The sequence below is a fragment of the Marasmius oreades genome, chromosome 5 (genome assembly GCF_018924745.1).
Source record: "Marasmius oreades isolate 03SP1 chromosome 5, whole genome shotgun sequence".
In the NCBI taxonomy this organism is placed as follows: Eukaryota; Fungi; Basidiomycota; class Agaricomycetes; order Agaricales; family Marasmiaceae; genus Marasmius; species Marasmius oreades.
In genome coordinates, this window is record NC_057327.1 from 3,861,888 (window position 1) to 3,884,984 (window position 23,097).

At 46.1% G+C, this 23,097-nt stretch overlaps 6 protein-coding genes across 6 annotated transcripts; 2 read left to right on the forward strand and 4 right to left on the reverse strand.

Moving 5' to 3' along the window:
* Window positions 1-289: 289 nt before the first annotated feature.
* Window positions 290-2,466, reverse strand: E1B28_009405 (uncharacterized protein). The gene is made up of 8 exons (XM_043154299.1): window positions 2,210-2,466; window positions 1,611-2,155; window positions 1,294-1,499; window positions 962-1,195; window positions 858-897; window positions 736-802; window positions 600-671; window positions 290-518 (listed from the first exon to the last, which is right to left on the reverse strand). The coding sequence occupies exons 1-2, from the start codon at window positions 2,447-2,449 to the stop codon at window positions 2,066-2,068; spliced, it is 330 nt and encodes a 109-aa protein (XP_043009590.1). The 5' UTR covers window positions 2,450-2,466; the 3' UTR covers window positions 290-518; window positions 600-671; window positions 736-802; window positions 858-897; window positions 962-1,195; window positions 1,294-1,499; window positions 1,611-2,065.
* Window positions 2,467-8,895: 6,429 nt separating this feature from the next.
* E1B28_009406 (uncharacterized protein) lies at window positions 8,896-9,860 on the forward strand. Its single transcript, XM_043154300.1, has 7 exons — window positions 8,896-8,946; window positions 9,004-9,110; window positions 9,175-9,237; window positions 9,295-9,340; window positions 9,399-9,510; window positions 9,589-9,628; window positions 9,682-9,860. Exons 1-7 carry the CDS (start codon window positions 8,912-8,914, stop codon window positions 9,741-9,743), a joined length of 465 nt encoding a protein of 154 aa, XP_043009591.1. The 5' UTR covers window positions 8,896-8,911; the 3' UTR covers window positions 9,744-9,860.
* Window positions 9,861-10,009: 149 nt separating this feature from the next.
* On the reverse strand, window positions 10,010-13,085 carry E1B28_009407 (uncharacterized protein). The gene is made up of 12 exons (XM_043154301.1): window positions 12,814-13,085; window positions 12,721-12,757; window positions 12,532-12,672; window positions 12,004-12,477; window positions 11,419-11,940; window positions 11,239-11,361; window positions 11,117-11,185; window positions 11,007-11,060; window positions 10,776-10,956; window positions 10,610-10,719; window positions 10,443-10,552; window positions 10,010-10,290 (listed from the first exon to the last, which is right to left on the reverse strand). The coding sequence occupies exons 1-12, from the start codon at window positions 12,990-12,992 to the stop codon at window positions 10,140-10,142; spliced, it is 2,151 nt and encodes a 716-aa protein (XP_043009592.1). The 5' UTR covers window positions 12,993-13,085; the 3' UTR covers window positions 10,010-10,139.
* A 1,359-nt stretch (window positions 13,086-14,444) lies between these two features.
* On the forward strand, window positions 14,445-15,880 carry E1B28_009408 (uncharacterized protein). The gene is made up of 3 exons (XM_043154302.1): window positions 14,445-14,950; window positions 15,008-15,208; window positions 15,270-15,880. Exons 1-3 carry the CDS (start codon window positions 14,615-14,617, stop codon window positions 15,510-15,512), a joined length of 780 nt encoding a protein of 259 aa, XP_043009593.1. The 5' UTR covers window positions 14,445-14,614; the 3' UTR covers window positions 15,513-15,880.
* E1B28_009409 (uncharacterized protein) lies at window positions 15,834-16,263 on the reverse strand (the record flags this gene model as incomplete). The annotated part of the gene is made up of 2 exons (XM_043154303.1): window positions 15,834-16,094; window positions 16,153-16,263. The coding sequence occupies 2 exons, from the start codon at window positions 16,261-16,263 to the stop codon at window positions 15,834-15,836; spliced, it is 372 nt and encodes a 123-aa protein (XP_043009594.1).
* Window positions 16,264-17,819: 1,556 nt separating this feature from the next.
* On the reverse strand, window positions 17,820-18,969 carry E1B28_009410 (uncharacterized protein; the record flags this gene model as incomplete). Its single annotated transcript, XM_043154304.1, has 6 exons — window positions 18,798-18,969; window positions 18,695-18,738; window positions 18,482-18,633; window positions 18,074-18,429; window positions 17,952-18,014; window positions 17,820-17,902 (listed from the first exon to the last, which is right to left on the reverse strand). The coding sequence occupies exons 3-6, from the start codon at window positions 18,514-18,516 to the stop codon at window positions 17,820-17,822; spliced, it is 537 nt and encodes a 178-aa protein (XP_043009595.1). The 5' UTR covers window positions 18,517-18,633; window positions 18,695-18,738; window positions 18,798-18,969.
* Window positions 18,970-23,097: the final 4,128 nt, after the last annotated feature.

The following is a 23,097-nucleotide window of genomic DNA, read 5'->3' on the forward strand; positions in this document are numbered from 1 at the left end:
GTCCTTCTCAGAGTGAGGCAACATAGCACGAAATGTGTAACCAGCTCGATTAACCTGAGAATATCTGCTTAGTGTGGAACAAGCAAGTAAGGGGACAATGTGAAACTCACAAGAAGCAGGCAATTCCAGGATCTTTAGGAAAAGACAGTCTCGGAAAGCAGAGGTCGTCAAACCAATAAGCTACCAAGTTATGGTCAGCAATCCCATGTTTTATTCTTGAAGTGATATCATAAACGCATGCGAGAACCCTCGTAAAACACATAAATCCAAAGAGAAAGGCTAGCCATAGACTTTTGTTGTACAAGGCGTATACTAGGCGCAAGTTACTCCGGTGTTCTGAGTATTGGGAGATATGCGTGAATCTCGCACCTCGGAGGGCCAATATAAGGTGTAACAACAAAAAGGTAACATATCCCGCAAAGGCCTTGAACACGGCGTGGAGGAGACAAGGCTGCAAGGACAATTTTACCGCCACTGCGGATTTGTGGGAGTCGAAGCTAAAAATGGCAACGTCGAGTCTGCGTAGAGTAAAAAAAACCGGCCGTTGTTCTCAGATGTATTCCGAATCAATTAACCGAGGCAGATTTGATTTTACTCACATCTGGAAAATAAGGGTGATATATCTGCATAACAAGTACAGTAGTTGACCGGTTGTCAGGTCCTTGGGATTGCTGGAAAGACATCAAGTAAGTACTGGGAACGGGGAACATGGCAACGTCGATCCGAAAACCTTACGTCAAAATAAATTTCTCCTCCTTCCGACAGAGGTACATATCGCCAACCGTCAGGCTCACCCCGAGGCCTCACCAAGAGTTGAGTGAGGATCAGTGTGCTCGGATATATGAAGGAAGGCTTACTGGAAGCGAGGAGCCGTACGTTCATTGAGGTTGTGAGATACTGAATAATCAGGATGGGCGAGGGAGTCAGGCTTGGTTTTATACCAACTTGTCAAATGAATTACCATTGTTTGGGGTCTGAGTAATTATTGTCAAGGCTCGAAACATGCAGCCTGTCCAAAGAAATACCCTGCTTTGACCATGCCATATTCACGCCAATCAAATTGATGAAGTTGACTCCATGACATCATCGGGACTCGGTTTCAAAAAAGAAAAAGTCGATGGCCGTCTGAAGTTTGAACCAGAATGACGTCCTGCTACGTGCGTTAAGAAAAGGGTCTTCCATTCAATCCTGCATGCTAGACACGATGTGGAACAGAACATAAAGTAAAAGGGACGACAGTATACCCATATGAGTAGGCCGTTCAAAACCAAGTATTGATTCAAAAAAACTCACGATATCCGTACCCCCAAATCAATAGACTCGCACGAAGAGGGTTCAATTTGAAATACATTGTTAGGCGACGACGACGAAGGTCGGAAATAAGTACCACAACTTCGGGCTTCTCAGCAAACATTCAGGTCATGGCATCTGTGCGTCGGACCGTTTCATCGAATGAGTAGGTCAACAGTGGAAGGGAGGGAAGGTTTGAGCAGCTAAGTCTGTGGATATTTTGGTGTTGATTTTAGTCTATAGTGCTCCATTCTTGCTTCCAACCAATGTTTGGCACGATGAAATGTAGAAGCAAAGATATTGAGCGAAAGAAAACTCACTGAAGTGGGTCCCGTATTCAAGAAAGACACTTGATGTCCGTGACCGCCATGCACGTTCGTTGGCTAGCCAATGCGGGTTGCAACGATGTATCCGACTCGAGTTTTGCGTTATCCATAAGTTTGAACCCAGATCTATAAAACCTGTCAAAGTTAACCAGCAGCATTTTACTCGGCGAACTGGGTTTCCATCTTCCGTCGGTACACGGACGTCGAGGATTAACAAGTTTGACCACCAAACCCGTAACCGACTACAATTGCGCAAGGTGTCAAACATAGTGGGTCGATCCAGGGCATAATTCGTGCCTTCAAGGTACCTGCCCTCGTCAAAGGTCTAAGCGAAAGGACAGATCCATCTAGTCTCCGACTCGACGGCAGTTGTGCCAGATAGTTATTAGTGCCAGATGATATCGGTCCGAGAAATTCGGTGACGGGAGTATTGCGAACCCATCGTCAAATTATGTAAATGCGATATCTTCTGCGTTTGGGCTCATCGAGTTAACTGATTCGGTGTTCCCCAGCGAAGGCAGATCACATTCGAAATTTTGCTATAGAACCGATTAGTTGGAACGAATCATACCAGCATCAAATTTAGTACTCACCACTAATTGTTCCGAAAGGAGATTGAACCTTAGCCCTAGCCTTTCCAAACAGTCCCTCCTCAGGCGCATGAGTTCTAACTGAGTATGGTTAGTCTGCTTTCCGTAAACATGGTTGATTTTGCCACTGTCAAGAGCAAGGTGGGATGAGTGAGATCTAAACATTTTCTGATGCTCTGATGCTCTGAGTCGGGTGCTGGACGCCCTGAGAGACTCGGAATATGGTAGTTTGTGGACCACCATGGGCGTCGGGTTCGAAAAGGCAGTTGTTTGAGTGTGTTTTGGCTTTCTCAAGGGCACCTGACAACCACGTTTTTCGTTGACCGTCATGATCACGGGCCGGACGTACAATCCTATGATACGCGACTGAGGTCCCTTCCTCTACATATCTGTCGACGACTTGACCTCGTGAACGAGAGGATTCCCACAGATGCGACAAGCCTCTCCTTCGCACGCGCCGCAATCGCGAAAAGTTAATAGGGTACAGTGCTGAAAACAGAATCGTCGGAAACAGGACGGGAGGTGCTTGAGCGAAGTAGCGGGAGGGAACCATCTGAAAGCAAAGGCAAGGATGAAAGGCGTTGGACGCTACTAGGTACATATTTATAAGTATAGTATATATTGAATGTTAAATACATATCTATTCTGAAGGGTTCCATTGATCATTATCTTCCGAGATAGTAAAAGTCAAGATTTCGAGGTGGCGGCTATAACTCAGAGTCTGTTTGTCTGTCCCGGGCGGAAGTCCTGAGAGAAAGGTTGTGAAGGCAATCGCAACAAAAGAAGAAGATAGGATATCGGTGGCCATCAGCAAAATGACATAATGCTTTTCGGCTTTTTTACTTTTGGGCTTTTTTGATGGCAGGCAAGTTACAAGACACTTTTCGTCCCATTTTTAACCATATAGATAAGAGCACTGTCATTACTCTTTCCAAATCTTATGTAATTTTATTTACTTCTGCTTGCACGTCCACACCCGGAACCGACTTGTCCCAAAAGGGACATAGATGGCGGCTTGTCGGCTTTTCCGTATTTTTGGTGGGGAAAAGGCCGGTCCTGTTTGTTTACTGATGCCAGTGCTAGTTTGAGCGCTGTAACAACCCACCGTTATCTTATAGCCACCCCTCTATAATTTTGTAAAGGTTCCTGGCACTGACGGATCGTATGTTTAGCGCAGCCTATCCAAATCCTCCTTCGTAACCGCACGTTCGTATATACGCAGCTCCTCATTTGCATAGTTCAGATAAACGAACTAGCTTAGTCTGACTTGACCTTTTCAGGTTCTGCAGCATCGACCATCGAGTTCTTTAGATTCTGCTATCGTAGTACAAACTGTACTGGTACTGTCCTTACTGAATATTTAGTCCAACCTTCATTGTTCGCCGTTCTGTATTCGTGTATGTGTATATACTATTACTATTTCGCTGAACCCTCCCTTCGTAACATGAATGTCATACTGCCGTGACACAGGGGTTATTCAGTTGCGCCACTTCACCAGCAGTGGCAGTATCGAACAGCTGTTCTTCGAAACCTATACACCCAAATGGGTCCGGTAATCCCACGTAGCGTCAACAGTGGAAAATTGTATCTCTTCAGAATCTTTCGAGGCTGACGGATCTCCGAGTCCCAATCTTTGCATGCCAACAATTGCGTGACAACCCTTGAATCAAAAATGTCAGGACTACACCCTAACGAGAATAAGGAATACACACCAGGCACGAAGGGACCACAAGACATATCCTAGAATCCATATCAGTCTCGAGAAAACACAATGGAAGAGTCCTTACGGGAACATAAAAAAAGAGACGTTCAACGGTTTGATCATCACAATCCCGATAACTACCGCTGCCCAAAATAATTCGGTAACGGGATATATACACACTGGTTGATCTTACGCACCAAAGATACTCGGAAGAATAACAAGCGCATCTCGGTTCAACACGGAACCAACAGAGGAAGCCCTAAACGACCACCCGCCTTCCAACTGCAAGGTCTTTCTCAGAGTGAGGCAACATAGCATGAAGTGTGTAACCAGCTCGATCAAGCTAAAAATGTCTGCTAAGTGTGGAACAAGCAAGTACCGGGATAATATGAAACTCACAAGAAGCAGGCAATTCCAGGATCTCTTGGAAATGAAAGTCTCGGAAAGCAGAGGTCGTCAAACCAATAAGATACCAAGTTATGGTCAGCAATCCCATGTTTTATTCTTGAAGTGATATCATAAATGCATGCGAGAACCCTTATACAACACGAAAATCCAAAGAGAAAGGCTAGCCATAGACTTTTGTTGTACAAGGCGTATACTAGGCGCAAGTCAGTTCGGTGTTCTGAGCATTGTGAGTGACGCGTGGATCTCACTGACCTCGGAGAGTTAATATAAGGTGCAACAGCAAAAAAATAACGTATCCCGCAAGGGCCTTGAACACGGCATGGAGGAGACAAGGATGCATAAACAATTTCGCCGCTACGGCAGATTTATGGGAGTCGAAACTAAAGATGGCAATGTCGAGTCTGCGATAAGTCGAAAGAAATAAACGTTATTCTCGCGTGCATTTCCGGCGTCAATTAACTGAGGCAGATTTGATTTTACTCACATCTGGAAAATAAGAGTCGTATATCTGCATAATAAGTACAGTAGTTGGCCAGTCGTCAGGTCCTTTGGATTTCTGGAAAGATATCAAATAAGTGCCGGAAAGGGGGAGGATGTTGATGAACGTCGATCCGAAAAACGTACTTCAAAATAAATTCTTTCTCTTCCCTCCGACACAGGTACATATCGCCAACCGTCAAGCTCATCCCGAGGCCTTATCAAGGGTTGAGTTCGTTACTTAAGTAAGGATCGGCGTGTTTAAACATGCGACGGAAGGCTTACTGGAGCCGAGGAGCCGTGCTTTCATTGAGGTTTTGAGATACTGGATGACCAGGAGTGGGCGAGGGAGTCAGGCTTGGCTTTATACTAACCTTTCGAATGAATTTACCATTGTTTGGGTTCCGAGGTGGTCGTCGAGGCTGGAAAAGATCGAAAAAAAATTACGTCTTCCGAATACCCGTCCAAAGAAATCCCCCTGCTTTGACCATGCCTCACGCTAATCATCGATGACATCATCGAGAGGCTTTTCAAAAATCAATAGGCGACCATCGAGGACTTGGACGAAAACGACATTTGCTACGCGCGTCAACTTGGCTTGAAAGGGTCTTGTATTCAATCCTGCATTCCAGAGACCAAACAACCAGAACGTGAAGCGAAAGGGGCGACAGTAAATAGAAACTACCCATGTAATGTCATGGTATCGCGGGTTCCGAGGCTGTTCAAAACCACAATTGATAAGTATTGATTCAAAAAAAAAGACTCGCCAGAACCGTATCCCCATCGACAGTGCAGCCACGACGTGTAGTACCTTATAGTGTCGAACAGGCCCCAAGGTCCCCTTCATTATACAAACTCGCTCACGCGCGTGTTACAAACATAACAAGCCCGTCAAGTCGGGTACCTTATAATAGTGTCGGGAGTTTGAAATGATTCCGGGTTCTTCGCAAACGTTCAGGGTCGGATTAAGCAGATATCCAAAAATCGAGATCATCATTAGACCGAACGTCCCTTGTCCAGGGCTAAACGGGACGGGACGTTGCTAAAGAAAATATCCAGAGACAGATCTTCAGCGTCCAATCTGATGGAGTGAACAAGGCGCTTATCTTTGGGATGGGTGTTTGTTTGACCGTTTTCATCGCCATTCTCATAGAAACAGAAACGGAAGGACGTGCCATGTTGACCCTGGAGGGGAGGGAAGGAAGGAACAGGCAAAAATATGTGGATGTTTTGATGTTGTCGTCAGTATTTGGCTTTGTGGTGCTCCGTTCTTGCTTCCAACCGAAGGTTTGGCAGGGTGAATTGTAGAAACAAATATTAGCTTTTATTGAGCGAAAAGAAAACTCACTGAAGTGGGACAGGTTTCCGTCCAGTGGTCTCTCATATTCAAGAAAGACCTTTAAGCCTGTGACGGCCACACACGCTCGTTGGCTGGCCAATATGGGCTGCAAGGAATACGTCCGAGTCTAGCTTTGCGTTATCCATAAATTTGAGCCCAGATCTATAAAACCTATCAAAATCAACCCCGATATCTTCTGCGTTTGGGCTCATCGAGTTAATCACATTCGTATAGATAATAGAACCGATTAGCTGGAAAAGCATACCAGCATGACGTTTAGTATACTCACCACTAATGCCAAAATAAGAACAATGAATCTTAGCTCTAGCCCCTCCAAACAGCCCTTACGAGTCCTACCGAGTATAGTTAGCCTGATCCGTCAACTTAGTTAATTTTGCAACTGTCGAGGGCAAATTTAGACGAGTGGGATATAGACAATTCTTTGTGCGTTGGTTCGGTTACTGGACGCCTCGGAATATGGGGGGTTGTGGACCACCATGGGCTTCGGCCCTCGGGTGTGGTTGTTTGTGTGTATTTGCTTCCCCTCCCGGATGACTCTTTCGTTCGCCTTCTGGACGAAATTGCGAATAATACGCGACTGAAGTTCATTTCGTCAATGTGTGATGGACCATAGCTAATACCTGAAGATTGAACGTCGATTAATACGCCAGTCTGGCAATCGCAGATCAGGTAGAAAATCTCACCAGTCTTTGGGGTTGGTAGTGGTTTTTGCATTCAGTGCGGCGTCCAAGCCTCCTTTTGACAAGCTCGTGAACAATAGACCGTGACCTGGTACTGATAGCACTGACTCCATTTTCGAACAGTTTTCGTCTTTGAGTTTGGACACTGGAATATGGAAAGGAGACCAGATCAGCTATAATCCTCAAAGGAGATCTTGACCCATGATAAATGATAACCCACACGAGCGTTAGAGCAATACCACTCCGAAGCTGTTCGGTCAATGATGTACATCCTATCCTTCATCGTGCGAGCCCAGCGTTCGACTTCATGAACAGCTAACACAACCGCGTTGGTACGTACTGTTGGGTCAGCTTCCAACGTTCCTGAGGTCGTGACCTTTTTGTCCTAAAGACTCGATGGACGACCGATCGGAAGTGGAGAAAAGGTCTGAGTTTGAGACCAAGTCGGCACATGATTCAATTACCGTATCCCCCGTCATTGGGTTAGAATCCCCGTCCTGTGAAAACGCAGTGGGAAGTTTGATCATATGGACGGGTGGATTCTCGCCCAATGCTTCGTTCACCCACGAAAGCCTTTCCGTGAAGAGACATCCTAAAATTCTGGATGTCATTATGAGAACTCCTACAAGAGCCTTCATGGACAGATTCGGCACTGGAGAACGAGAGGACAGAAATCAGGTAGAGATGGCTAAGGCTTGAATGAGGATCTTGATGAAACCGCGCCTTAGGAGTCGCTGGATGATTTTCGAGGTAGACGCAAGTGATATGATGACGTCGAACCAAAGGCGTTCCGTCAGATAACGAATTAACATATCTGCACTATGGTGAGGGGCATCGGGTTCGAAGAATGTTTCGCGTAGCGTCGTCCAAAATTGATCTTTTCCTGTTGAATTCACTCCCCACAGGGCGACTGCTCGTGTCCAGAGAGTCAGTGCATGCACTAGGTGATTTTGAGTGGCGAGATAAATACAGAACTTGAAGTTTAGAGGAACGAAGGAGTTTGAGGTAACCACTGATGCCTGAGCTCTCTCAGTCACTTCGAAGCGCGGCCATTCTGCAATACAGATAATTGTTCCTATAATCAAATGATCCTTTCTTTGTTCTGAGACATGAACGAAGTGTATGGGATAAGGATGTCGTCAGGGAGGGCAAGAACGACGTCCCGAGTGAAAAGAGTGATCCGCGCGCAAATATTTGGCCAAATTGATTTAACCACTCGACCTAGGTCGAGTTGTGGGTCTCGTCTCTGTGGAAATAGAATCCAACCGCTGAAAATGCATCGAGAGCGAGATGATTATTCTGGTTCCAATCGAGGTCTTGTTCAGTTGGATTGAGGACGGCAATGACGTTTCAGCGAGGTATCGTCGGATATTCGAAGAGCTCAGTCCACGGAAGCCTTCTGTCAAATCTTTTGCCTTCAGCAGCAGATAAAACACACACGATTGGATCGTCCTGATAGCCAGTCATGATGAGAAGAGAAGAGGTTGGCATTCACGCGCCTCGAACAGAAAGAGAAATATTTTCCCACTATCACGTTCTACCAGCTGTCACAATATTACGTACGTGTATCAGTAACGACTCTACCCTTTCTCTTGATGATTGATAGAACGACTGTGACGACGGGCTCATCAACAACACCTTCCGGCATGTACGTATCGTTCTGAAGTATTTTGGATAACGAGTTGCAAGATGTAACAAGCCTTGAACTTGAGGCTTGAAGCTTGAGATCTTGAGATGCCGTGAAGCTATGTATGAATTTCGGAGCATGACAAACCAGGCAACTCCGAGTCGGGATTCAACGCCATACGGTGAAATGGGCTGAAAGCCTATATTGCATCAGTAAGCATAAGATTCTCATGTATAATCATGCACATCTTTTGAATTACGCCACATTTGCTTATTGACCAGGCACTAGCTTAGCCTGCATTACAGTAGGCACCGCCGCTCGGAAGCGCGGTAAAGTATCATCTGCCGCTGATGGCGACGCGTCCACCAGGCAAATAGGACGCGTGTCGACGGGATTTCCTATCTTATAAAAGTGGACGCGAATCTTGCGTTCCTCAATAACTCGCCCTTCAATGTCTACTGCGGTTCAAATTCAACTTCCCGAAGGGTAAGCTGATTCCGCCGATAACTATAAAGAGACTCCGAAGCACTCATTAAATTCAAGATTACCCCTCGTCGGCGTTTCCCTCTTGTCTACGGTTATACTCCTCATCTACCAGACTATTCTGGCAGGGAGAGCTCGTAAAGCAGCGCAAATTCCATTTCCACAGCGTCAGTCGAGCCGTGTAACGGTAGTTTCTTTGACTGACGAATTAACCTTCATTTATAAACACAGCCCTCGCCGAGAAAGCACAGGAAGAAGCCTCATTTGAGGCCAAGAAGTTCAACTGCGCCCAGCGTAAGTAAATCCCCCTACATATCTTGGTGAGATCCTCACGATTTGTTGTTATTTTAGGTGCCCATGCAAACACCCTCGAATGGTTACCTAGTGTATATCTAACGTGAAACTTCTCCTTACCCGCGTTCAATCCGACGCAACTGATCGTATAATTCCGACAGAACCCTGCTATCTGCCATAAAATACCCAGAACTTGCAGCCGGGTTATTAGCTGGATGGACTTTCACTCGTGTCTTGTACACCCGAGGATACGCGAGCGGAATTCCTGAGAAGGTAAGTGCCGATTATTTATGTATTTCTCGATATCCCGGCGTGCTTACCTCTATCTTCTCTTCCGTCAAATCTTAACAGAGAGAGGTCGGCGTTCTTGTTGGATTCCTCTTGCAGCTGGGTATGTATGTCTTATCAGTGAAGCTAACTTCCCTTTCTCTGACTCTTTGGCAGGTTTACTTGGCACATCCATAGTGGTCGTGGGGAGTGGCATGAAGGCATACCTCGCGAGTTAGATTCAAAACAAGGAGTTGTACTATTATCGTACTGAACACATTCTGGTACTTAATTAGATAAACTTGAAACATTCCGGATTTCAAATGAACATTGTCGAATATAGAATGGGCTTCCCCTTTTACTGTGTCACTACGAAAAAGAGTGCGTGTGCATCTTACACGAGGATGACGAGAGTGGGATTCGAACCCACGCCCCGAAAGACCAGATCGAGTGGACAACAAATGTCCTGATCCTTAGTCTGGCGCCTTAGACCGCTCGGCCATCTCGCCATGCCAGAGTTAGTAAAATTGAGGTTCATAGCGTGGACCTGTGAAGAAGCGAATACTTCTCTCCCTCGTTCTGTACTTCTAAGTATTTACATAACTTACACCTTCATCTCCCTTCAGCCCTCTCTATCATTCCATAACCTGCACATAATTCGCAGGGAACAAACCAACTTCTCCGCCCTCAACCCGACCTCGCCACCAATCCTCTGACGCAGCATCAATGTTGTAGATGTGCTGTCCGTCTTTGAAAGATATCTCGTTGTCTTCCGTCGCATCGTAGCTGGAAAAAGCGTCAAGGATTAACGATGGCAAGAAACCGAAGCAGGAAGGTGAGAGGAAGGGGGGGAAAAGAGGCAAACGGAAGCAAAACAGACACGTCGAAAAGGAATCAAAGGAAAGGGGTGTGAAGGGCGAGTGGTGTGATCGACTCACTCATATAACGCAATAGCCGTGATATCACTCTCCCCTTCTTCTACGTGTTGTTCAGGTTCAAGTTCAGGTTCAGGCTCCGGTTCAGGCTCTGGTACCCGGGTAACTGGAGCCTGGAAGAAGCCATAATCAGTACAGAAAAGTTTAAGGAGTCAAACACAAAAACGCACAGCTGTAGCAGCAGCGGGTGGAGGAGGTGGCGGTGGTGGCGGTGGTGGTGGTGCTACTTCTGCTTCTTCCTCCGCCTCAGCTTCGACTTCGACAAGTTCTACGTAGTTCGCTGTAAAGATGAAGAAACGTTAGATGAGAAAGCAGGAAACAGAAAATTCAACTCACATGGGAACATTCCCCTCTTCCCTCCATTCCCTCCGACACCAGTCCACCAACCCTCATCTAACTCTTCAATCTCCTCAATAAGCTCACCATCGAGTAGATCCATCTCGTTATCTTCGGTAGCATCATATGAGTACACGACAACTGCACAGACGCCTTTTCCTTTTCGCGCTTGTGGTGGTTCCTGTGGTAGTTCGTGAACAAAGGTTATATAAGAAGAAAGAGGAAATGTACCTGGGCAACGGGAGGTGGAGGTGGGGGAGGTTCTGACACGGTCAGTTGAGCCACCTATGTACCTGGTGTAAGTAGGGAAAGTCTCGAACAAGAGAAACGGGAGATCTAACTTGAGCCACAGGAGGCGGTGGGGGCGGGGGAGGTGGAGGTGGGGGTGGAGGTGTATCGAAATGTTCATCCTATCAAGGCGAAAATTTCAGCTTTAGCCTTTCTTTTACGAGAAAACCATTACCTGTGCGACAGGTGCAGGAGGAGGAGGAGGTGGTGGTGGTGGTGGTGCCATTTCGACTTCCGGTTCTCGTTCTGTAGCACGAGGGGGCGGGGGTGGTGGTGGTGGTGGTGGAGCGACAGGTGCCTATAAAGAAGATTTGAGCTCGGTTGCGCCAAAAAAAAAGATATTGAGCAGATATACAGGTTGTTCATCCTCAGTAGGCCACTCTTCTTCTTCCTCTTCTTCTTTGCGGGCCGCAAACATTCCAGCTCCAGCTCCAAAGGCAGCAGCAGCACCCACCTTTGTCGTGGTAGACGTAGGCCTCGGTGCTGCAGGCGGAGGAGGTGCAGGTGCAGGTGAAGCCTGAGAAGCGCCCCCTCCCCACCTAGGAGTAGCAGAAACGGTCACTCCGCTACCGCCCATACCACCTGCACCCCTACTAACATCCCTACTCCTCCTCTCTTCCTCCTCTCTCTCCTTCTTCGCAATGGCCTGTCTCTCGCTCCATGTAAGGCCAGCCTTGGGCTTGGCTTTCTGCGGCTGTGGCTCCTGTTGTTGTTGAGATTCCTGTTGGTCAAACTTGGCAAACGGATTCTTGAGTTTACCAGGTGCACGCAAAGCAACAGGTTTGTACGCAGATTGAGAGGGCGCGATCAGTTCGCCTTCTGCCGTTGGTTTGGTTGGGACGTTTGATGACGCGACGGTTGCTGTAGACGCAGTAGGCTGTTGATACAGAAAGGAGGAGTTAGCTATTTCGCTTTCACGGAAACGGAGCCACGAACATACCCTGGGCGCACTAGGTACAGGACGCGGCGCTGCTGGTGGTGATGAAACTGTAGCTACAGGCTTGGGTGGTCCTTCCTCCGGCCACGCATCAGTAGGAGCTGGACCTTTACTAGCACCACGACCGTACAACGACCCAGCCGAAACACCACTACCACCTCCTCCTCCAAAGGCAGGCCTTGAAGCGGTCGGTAATGCAGATTTAGCAGCACCAGCACCAGCACCAGCACCTCCGAATGCGGGCCTCGAAGTAGCTGGTAATGCAGGTTTCGTAGCAGCAGGTGGCGGTGGACCGGACGAAATGGTATTCGAGGGACCCTTCCTAAGTGCTGCCATATCCACCTTCCCGATTGGCGCGTAGTTCGTTCCGACTTGTGCAATAGGTTGCACTTTCCGTGGTGCCTCTTTCTGAAAGGAGTATTTGGCACCCGAGGCTGCTTCAACGCGCTTCATGATTACAGCCGGTTGGACGTCGCTCTAAGAAACACATAGGTGATTGGACATAGGAAAGAAAAGGAAAGAAAAACGCACCTCGTTCCTCGCGTTGACTACTACATGAGCCCCTTTCAAAAAGTTTGCTACCGCGCTTGAATGGGTGTGGAATAACCCCTTCTTAGCCTCGGGTACACCATCTCCACACCAGTTGATTTGGACAAGTTTTGGGAGTTTGCTCTACTCGTGAAGGTCAGTGACGCTCTAGGAGTAATTGAAAAGACTCACATTTGGGTCGAGAACTCTCACGAACGCATACTGAATTCTACGCTGTCGGTATCAACGACCACCCTTTGAACGTAGCAATAGAAGGCTTCTCACCGCCCATCGGAGAACTCTTCTTCAAGTTCTTCTAGTCCTCCATCTCCCGTATTCTGAACCTTTAGATCGTTCGTCCCCTTTTCGTATGTGAAGATCGCCCAATCAATTCCTCCTTCATTCAGAACGTTGAGATATGCGTCTTTGAGGTTTTTGTTGGAGAGGTTGACTTGGAGGGACATCCTGGAAAAGAATCCACTAAGACGGATCGAATGGAGTTACCTTGGATCTTGGATGTCCACCGCGGAAAGAGATGCTGGTGGTAAAGATTCAAGATATTGCTGCATGACGAGCCTCGGCCAGGGTTAGGGCACTGGGTATCGGCCCTGGTGTGACCGTCACTTTCGGTGACACCTGCTTGTCCACCATCACCTTGCAGAAAGATTTGGAAGACGTCGGCCTCTGGCGCTTTCCATCTGGATTCACACTGGAACTTTTTGATCTCAAAATCCCTCTTTCAGTCGACAATAAGTTGAATAAAACTAGGGTCAACCCAAATTTACTACACTAACCGCTCCCGGGCAGCCAACAGAACCAAGGCGAGCCCCAATCTCCTAGGACATCGTAAGGCTAACCTTCTTACGAGACGGAACCCTGAACTATCCTCTAGTTAGATGGGCGACTCTCATTATGTATGATCTCTCTGTGTTCTTCTACTGCCTTCATTGGAACAAATTCCAGGCGCCAACGCCTTCTTAATTCTCAAGTTGCAACCTTCCGGCCTCACCTCGGTGCTGCACTTGTCATAGTGAAATTCCTGGGCGTCCATCTCACGCAAGTCAGTCTCTCTTGAGCTTAGTTCCATGATCAATCGTCTTCTACGCTAAACGTGGGCTCATTAGTGACTTTTCTACGACGGAATCGAATCAAGTTTGCCTTCTCGCTCTCCGTTTGAAGTACCGTGAGGGTTGCACACAGCAATAGCTTTTATGTCGCCGCCCTTGCACCTTTCCTTCTACCCCCCAACATCCGTATTTCCTCGGGTTTTGGTGTGAAAGGTATCTTTTACTCCTTGTAACGTTGTCGATCACTGAACGTAACGGCACAACCTCACCTGGGGCGCTTCATATGGCGGGTCCGTTCGTGCGAGTACGTTTGGCTACAGTTTCTCAACCCTCGTCTTTGGTCCGAATTCACCCCCAGTTTCCTGCTGCTCCTACTGCATGCGGTCTCTTGGTGAATAACAACTTACAAATACTTCTAGAAACGACTGTTTTGGATTGTGATTGCAGCCAATGGGGCCGCAGCCGCTCCACTATGACTGCGGGCGGGTTATTTCCTACTCCATAAGTACCCTCACTCATGTAATATTGGTACTATTACAAACCGGCAACAGATAATTAGTAAAAATGCCCTAAGAGGCGTTCCGCAAAGGTTAAACCCGCAAGTAACAGACGTCATGGTGCTCATTATGAGGTTCCGGTGGGGTCATTGGGCTCGCTGGAATACTCATTGGATTTGGGATGAAACGCTCCGGCATACGCAGTCAGCCAAAGCCAAAGCGCAGCTGGTACCTCTTTGAACCTTCCCTTTGTGGCCCGGAACACAGCCTCCAGGTTGAGTCATCACATGCATCACAATCATTCAATCAAATGTCACGGTCAAAACGTAGCTCTACTTATTTCTCACGGTCGAGCCCTTGCCCTAAAATTTTTTCCTTCTACTTATACCCCAGGCTTTCTCGCCGCCTTTTTCCCTTTCCGTCCTATCCCAGGCTAGGCTCGGCCTTTTAATCCTTCTTCCTTATTTTCCCTTATTATACCCTAATATTGTCCCTTCTCTTCACGACCGTCACACGACAAAGATGACAGAATACGACTACTCCCCTGAAGGGGCAGCACGACACCAACAAAAAATGGATGTAATTTGCAGATGGACTCATGAAACCGGGCGATACAGACCTGCTGACCCATTTGCACCGACTACCCCTGCCATGCACGTTAGGGCTATCCAGGATGTTAGGGAAGGGGAAAGAGATGCGTGGAAGGGCGAAAGAGGACATGGGCGCAAGAAACATCGGTCGAGGTCGATGGGGGAGCGGGAGTCGAGACCGACTCACTCGAGGTCGCAATCCTATGTACAGGCGCCGCCAGTCATACCGGGGTCTATACCTCAGTTGCACGGACAGTCATCTGCTGCTGTATGTGTCATTTGATATATTCTTATCGATTTTGTCTGATTATTGCGATCAATGTAGTATCACGGCCACCGGTCGCAGCCCAAGCGATCTACGACCATGCCCTTACCGCCTCCAGTACCACCAGTACCCACGAGAAGCCCACCTGTGCGATCGCATACGACTCACTCCAACCAAAGCTACAACGTTTACTACCCACCCCAAATGGCTCGGCCAGGAGAACCTCTGATGATGCCGCAAGGTGCGGTCACCTTCTTACCGGTACGTTGTCAGTTTCTAGTTTGTAGCCGGCTATAGCACTTATGTACACACCTTCTTTCAGAGACCCCAATACATTCAATCGCCTTTACCGTCGCCGGGATACTCCCCGCGGCGCGAATCAAAATCGTGGCTATCAAAACTCGGGAGCATCTTCTCATCTCGAAGCCCGAGTCCCCCTTCCGTTGTTTACGTTCAAAACTACGAGTCACCCTCACCGAAGCCCACGAGGTCCAAGTCGTCGAAATCAAAGGGAAAACGACGACATTCCGAGCGGAGACGTAGCGAAAGGAGGTATAGTTACTAGGCGTATTAGTGATTGCCCTGTTCGATTTTCGATTTTTCTTTTCCTACTTTCCACTGCTTCGTCTCGCGATACCCCTTTCTCTTCCTTTCGCCTTCAGACTCTCCTCCTCCTTACGTTCCATTTAATTCTTCCCTCTACCTTCTTCCGCCCCTCGTGTTTCTTTAATTCATCATACGTACTTAGATGACCGTTATCCTCGTTGCGCGTAGAATCTTGTATTACTTAGCTTTTCCTTATTTCGATGACTGGATGGATTACTTGATACGTACATTAACTCATTTTTACGACCCTACGATGATGGCCCGATTATAGTTCGACGATTCATGAAGTTTCAAGTCTAACCTCCGTAATGGTATTGGACTTACGACCATTATCCACCTGACTCCCGCTAGCCTCTACATCCGTTCCCTCTCTCGTGGTCTCTCTCCGAACAGACCTAACAGCATCCGAGTTCTCGTTCTGATTGACCACCTTGGAATCCTCCAGATTAACCGCCAAGAAACTCAAAACTGGAGCCTCTTCCTTGACCAATATTGATCCTACTGTTTTGATTCGAAGGGTTATGAGACTGAAAGTTATACCCTGCAGGGAAACAAATCCTCAAGAAATAGGTTACCAAAACGAACTTGAAGTTACTCACAACGAACGGAACAGTAAGGCAATAAAACATATACTGAATCGGAGGATGTTTTACGAAACGAAATATGAGGAATAGGACTTCGACAAGGGTCTGTAATGCAGCTGATTCCATCAGGATTCGTATTACTTGGGGGAAGAATCCGCTGCGGTTTGGGCAGCCTGTTTGAAGGCGGTATGTCGTTCGATGGGAAGACCAGAGAGGGTACACCATGAGGGAGGTCGATATGATGTTCAGGAGTACGGTTACAAATGAGAAAACGGTTACGGAGGTCGTTCGGAGACCGTCAGATGCGAGTTCGGAGGGGGAGCGAATGGAAGAGATGATGCAAGGGATGTAACCGGTAACTGGCAGGTTTTAGTGCGAGAGAAGCAGGCAGCTGGCCGGAGGGCGACATACCGATTCCGCAAAGAAGGAAAAGTGTGGGAATGACTATAATTCTCCAGCTGCGGTTCCATATCATCCAAGTGCGGTATATCTTAGTGCGCAGACTATTAGCGATGGCACCTAGGAATAGACAGAAAAGGTTAAACCTACGGCGACCCCGATCCCTAGGAGCTCCTGTGTAACGAACACTCCAATCGATAATGTATTGAACCACCTTCCAAGGGATCCGGGAAACCCTTTTCCTTCCATTAAAATGTGGTAGCTCGCGAGAACGTGTAGGCCTGCAAGTATGAACATTACGGTTGAGAGACGGAGCATGACCTGTTATGGAGTTATCATAGAGCCCAATTGAAATCGGAAGAATTCAAGACTCACGATGAATCCCAACCTCTCTCCGGAGTCGGTATTAGGACTCGAGAAATATAGAAGTAGCGTCAATCCGTAAAGACAAATGAAAAAACCTTGAGGTTATAGCTCAGCCACGTATTTCGAATAATTATGGGAATAATCGTACCATAAGCAGCGCCCTAGTTTCAGAAACTGCGTCATAGAAGGACTTAAGCACTAGTTACTGGCTATTACTAACCTCGAGCAACGTTGTGACAGTGTTTAGCATTCGATCAAACGACGGCGTTGAGGAATCCATCACATGAAGAGACAATTAGAGTCAAGGCCCGACGGTAAGCTTATTGGAGGTCGTAGTGGGTTCTGGAGTTTTGTCCAAGGCTTTAGAAAAAGAATGGAACGGTTTGCAGGTGGTCGCAAGACTAAACAAGGAACCAGTAAAAATTGGGGAAACAGTGGGTCAAGGGGTCAGTATAAAACATCAGCTACGCATGACAGTGGGACCGGGCCCGAGCTTCAAGTCAGGTAATATGGCGTTCGATTGCGGGAGAGTTGTCAGTCGTTCCCGTTTGAAGAAAGGGTCGGTACTGAATACGACAGCCACTCGAATCCTGGGACTCCATCCCTTTGGAGTCGAGCCTGAACCTGCCTTTAACCATTCACCCAATCTCTATCCCACACTTTGACGCAGTCCGAAAGGGAGTTCAATGCAGGCACAACTTCGAGTGTGGCGAGAGACTAAATTTGACGATACGCTATCTTGCTGATGTATTGACAATAATGAAGTATCGGTTCATTGTACGCACTGATATGTTTACCACATATACGTAGGAGACCTAAAGTAACGATACGTTAGCAGAGTTCCGTGTTCAGGGTAAAGTGAGTGATTCCTACTGGCAGTAATTAACAGGTGTCCATTACTTACGTGACTACAGCTGCTAGTTGGCATCCTTCAAACCCTCGATGTGCTCGGTAGATTCTCCAAAGTTGACCATCAAAAAGCTCAGGACCGGGACTCCTCCTGCGACCCGTAATTTTAGAACTTCAACAGCGTTGATTCGAAGGGCTACGTGTGTAAACGCGATGTCCTGTGCAGAAATCCTGAAGTGGAGGGGACAGGGAAGAGAATTGAACTGCAGGACAGTTAAGCAATAAGATAGATACTCTATCGGAATATGCCGAGAAACATAACATTTATGAACTAAAGCATAGCTGATCCGAGTAAAATCCGTGCAGCGGTGACTAGAATTTTCACTGGCGCTTCCGGATCCCCGAGCGGGAGATGTACATTGTATACAGTGGAAGGCAAAAGAGGGTGCACCAACAAGGGAGTTACACATGATAAGCAGCGAGACCACGACGAAGAGAGGTGAGATCAACGGCTGAGCGAGGTTTGACGTCGAGGAAAGTGTTTGGAGTATAGTACTCGGTGTTGTGAAACTTGAATTGAGGCTAGAACTAAGAATCCGGGTTGAACCGCGGGAAAAAGGAGAAGGGATGTCCATGATTTTCCGACTGCGTTTCCATACGTGATTATGTACAGTATATCTGCGACCGGCGCTCTCAGTATATTCAAAGACAGTTACATAGAGAAACTCACCGTGGCGCCGCTCCCAGATAGCTCTTGTTTAGCATACAGTAAGTGACGGTAAGATATCGTACAGTGGTCCAATCATATCCAAAGAAGTGGGTTCCATGGAAATTCGGAAGCCCTGAGTATCAAATTACTGTTGAGACTCGTAGCAGAGTCACCTAAAGGAGCAGGGTTGGATATCAAAGCTGCATTCTTGTGATAGGAACTGGATTTTTTTACACTTGACATTGCGATGCGGAACTGTTGACGATAAAACTTTGAGTCTTGTTTGAATCATTCGTCAGTTTGAAAGGTCGCTTAACGGTCATACTGTGGTACGTACATTAGGTTGGCTTCTAACAAGGGCAGCGTCATCGAAATTTAATACTCGGACAAACACCGAACTCGTAGCCCTGCATGGGACCACCATTTGCGCATGAGGTTCAAGTTGCTATCGGTCCAGAGTGACCCTTGTAGGCGGGAGTGGATTACACGACATTGACGGTGATGGAGGCTGATTACAAGTTAAAACAGCTTTACTCTTGTTTGCCTTCCCGTTTTTCGTCTAAAACGTTACGTACGAGTTTTCCAGAAAGAAGTTCCAAAACTTTCGGTCCGGATATAGGTAGGCACGTGAGTTTTGGACCGGCCTAAGACCGGTCTGAACTTTCAACTGAACCACTATGTCCTTCTCTTTACACGCTGACGACGTCCGGCAACTCCTGCCACCTGGTCCTAATACTTCGCAACTTGGCTTTATTGGCCTTGGTGCCATAGGTTACTTCATGGCAAGAAATCTCGCAAAGCGAAGGCCTCAATTTACAGGAAATCCGACAAATCTGCCTGTTCTTGCCGGAATTCATCAGGAAAATCCCAAAATACGAATTGGCCCGAATCAGGGATAATTCGTACCAATTCTCCCTAAGGCGCCGAATGACGGACAGTTAGTTTGGCAGAATTTCCTCCCTTTTTTGATTATCACTAATTTGTCCTTATTCCCACTATTTTGCATGCTTTCGTTGCCTTTGGTTGATGCATATTTTCATATTTTTCTTACAAATAGTGGCTTATTTCACAAGTTGAAGTTGAAACCACATCAAATATAATAATGGTAGTTATGATAAAATACATGTGGTCATAATTAATATATACTTAATATATAGAAGAATCAACATTTTTTTTCCAGTTGCAAAGTGAAAAAACCTACATGCCCATGAGTAAGGAGTTAGATCAGAAAAAAAGCTTACTCACGACATTCACCTGAAAATGAGTCAAAGTGTTGAGGATGCTTCTTGCACATATGGATTTCATGTCATTCTAAAAGTCCAGTAAAAAAAATGAGCCTGCACCCTGGAAACTAGAGGTCAAATTGACTTACATCATGGGTTCATTCAACATTATGATGCCATATTGTCTGATGTATTTGAAATGTTAATAAATTTTGGGAACAATATTTATCACTCACAGTCAAAAAGTCTGGTTGCACTGAGTAGTCCCTGCCAATTGGTATGAAAGAGTAATCAATGTTTGGAATGAATATGCATGTTAGGACTGGAGAAGGCAAAAAAATGGAAGATGGATGGAGGGGGGGAAAGAAGAAAGGGAAAGTCGGAAAGAAATTTTACATGGGAAAAATTTAGAGCCTGTTTGGGGTGAATGGCAAACAGCAAATGTGTCATGAATTGTTCACTTTCCAAGGCATGTCCAGCCTCAAGAAATACCTGGAAATTAATATTTTTGGACATCCCAAGCATTCCAGTCATCTGGTCCTCTTTACATGAAAGTTTCCACTGTTCTAATCAGAAGTCTGGTAGCTATTCACATGTTATTTTCTATTGGTTAAGCTCTATCCCCTTATAGATAGCACAGTAGTATATAAACCGCCCATGTATCTAGCTTTTCCCCCCAGCCTTGTAAATTTAAACCCTCTGTTTGTATTTCTGTCTCTTGTGCTTTCTGTTTTTCTCTCTCTCTCCAGTTGAGCTTATTGCTCCTGTCCAGTGTTCCTAAGTGTTCATTCAAGTGTTTTAGTGCCCTCAGTATTTTTCCCAATGTGCTTCAAGCATTTTCAAGCACTCTCTCAGCATCCCTCAGTAAGTATTTACCTTTGAGTAAACCTTGATGCCTCGGCAGTCCCTCTTTGTAGTTTGCCTGTATTGTTTAGCTTGCCATGTAAGCCTTAAAACCCCACTAGTTGGGTGCAGTGGTTCTAAGGTTGAACAGTTTGTTTCAAAATGGACGTTGTTTTGCTGGCCAGAGTTGTCCCATGTGAGCACTAATGGGCAAAGGATACTACTCAAGAATCAACCTAATATCAGAGCTATGGAAGTAGCACTAACACTAAATCAACCCAAAAACTAGTACACTTCTGTGTAAAGTCTATCACTAACTCTACACACCAGGAAGATTGCAAGGGTGGACTGCTTGGCAAAGGTTACGCACAAGATCACAGTCTCAATATTGTATGAGGTTCTTAGAAAATTAGGTTGCAACTACAAGTGTAAAACACCACAGCTACGGTGTTCAAAGGGTTTGTAGAAAGCTCTGTTTATTGTCCAGTGGACTGAGTGGGACTATGAATTTCGCCTATGGCAGACTAATTCGAACAATTGGAGACTATTGCCCTCGATGGACATGAAAACTAAGTCCGCAGCAGACATGAACACTAAGACCCTCAACGGATCACAAAACAGTAATCAAGACCTTGGCAGTCTATGGACGAATAGTTCTTGGGCTTTGACCTCGGCAGTTTCATATGTTCAAATCAATCTTATTGTATCAACTGTTCAATAACAGGGCAAATCACTCTATTGAGTGTCAAGAGGAGCTACACACGGGCAACTCACTCAGGACTTTCCTACACATGGGTAGTACTTACTTTATCTATGGCTACATGGGCTGCCTTTATACTACTTCTACGCTAGCTTAATAATTGTATCCATACTTGGCTTGTTGTCAGAGAGAATCCACTGTAGCTCAGAATCCATGCAGTTTTCCTTCATTGTCCAAGTAAATCTCACTGCTAAGGACTGCTACATGTGCAGAATCTCATCTACAGAGCTTTTCCGTACTCATATCATATGTTTTGGATGAATCTAGACTGTCCTTCATTCTTGTTATTGTTCGTAGAATGGACCCACAAGAGGCATACCATATGGTAGTTTCTGCCTATGGAGCTTATTCTACTATTGAACTGCATTTCCAATGGTATCAAATTCTATGGACTTTGTATATCCAAGTGATCTCAGCATACAGATCAAGTGTTTCAAATTGCCATAGTGCATAAACAATAAGGATTCCAAGATCCATCATTCATTCCTGCCTGGTTCCTAGATACTCTAGCTGCAATCTGTCGAAGGTCTTTAGACTGTGTCAAGTTCTGCTACGAACGGCTTTGTGAAGACTACAAGTCTTTTAATAATACAATCCCTTGATATGCCAGTGCATAGTAGAATGTAGAGACTAGAACTTCGTCTAAGTCCTCTGCTTATAGTGTTCTACAGGTTTCAAACACTTGTACAGTTTTCCAACACAATCTATGGCTCTCCCTAGCTGGTTTAGCTGCGCCTACAGCACATTCTACTAGCAGCACTAGTTTTAACTAGCAATTCAGGCTCACTCTGGTTCTCAATACGATAAATATCACTCCATAGTACTGTTTAAAGTGCAAAAAGAACCTTGTAGCATAGTTTAACTAAGTTGCATTAGCGCACTGCCACTTGCTCACCTTTTTCTAATACTGTTTCGCCTCATTACTGACACCATATTCTTTTCATTCTAATTCATTCATTCACTTGTATGTGATCAAACCACAAAACACCTGGCTGTGGCAAAGGCTATCAGGATGTATGGGTATCACACAGTAAACACAGCCCCAATGCCTGTCACTGAACAAAATTCCTGCCACCAACTGTGTGTGGACAATACTATGCATCAAGACATTGTGTGAATTCCTCGTTTCTTACCTTCCAGAGGCTGGAGAAGGCAAGAAGTTCAACCTGCTGCTATCACTGCTGCTACTGCACACCTTAACAAAGGATTATTCATAGGGGTTCTGTCATGGGAACTTCAATCTGGTAAGTCGTGTAACTATCGACTTACTTACTCTCAACCTGACTGGATCATCTAGTCCCGAACCGATCATTAAGAAGTTTATGGATCCATCGACGGTATTCTCTACTATTCTACCAGCATCTTTTAATGTGTACTTGTTTGTTATCTAAATATTATAAAAACCGTACAGTAACGAACCGTGAACCTTGACCAATTTTACTTTACTTTTACCCCTTACATTCGTGTGAATCGTAAGTAGAATCGAGCCACTCTTGAGGCGAAAGCTCAGCGTGTGTTGATTCGACTTCTTGGATTATCGAGGCGAAAGCTCTTCAATCAAAGAAGAGGTTAAATATATTAAAGATAATTGAGTAAACTACGAATACTTGGTGTTCCGAACGAACGGTACTTTACACTGGTGGACACACTGGGAACGCCTTACAGTATTCGGTACTTTCTCGGTGCTTTCTCGGCCGCGCACCACCATCGCTTATCAAATACTCTTATCTTTTCTTCTTACTCTCATCCTCTACATCGATCCTACACTCGATATCCGACTAAGCGTCGATATCAATTGCTACTCGATTAGC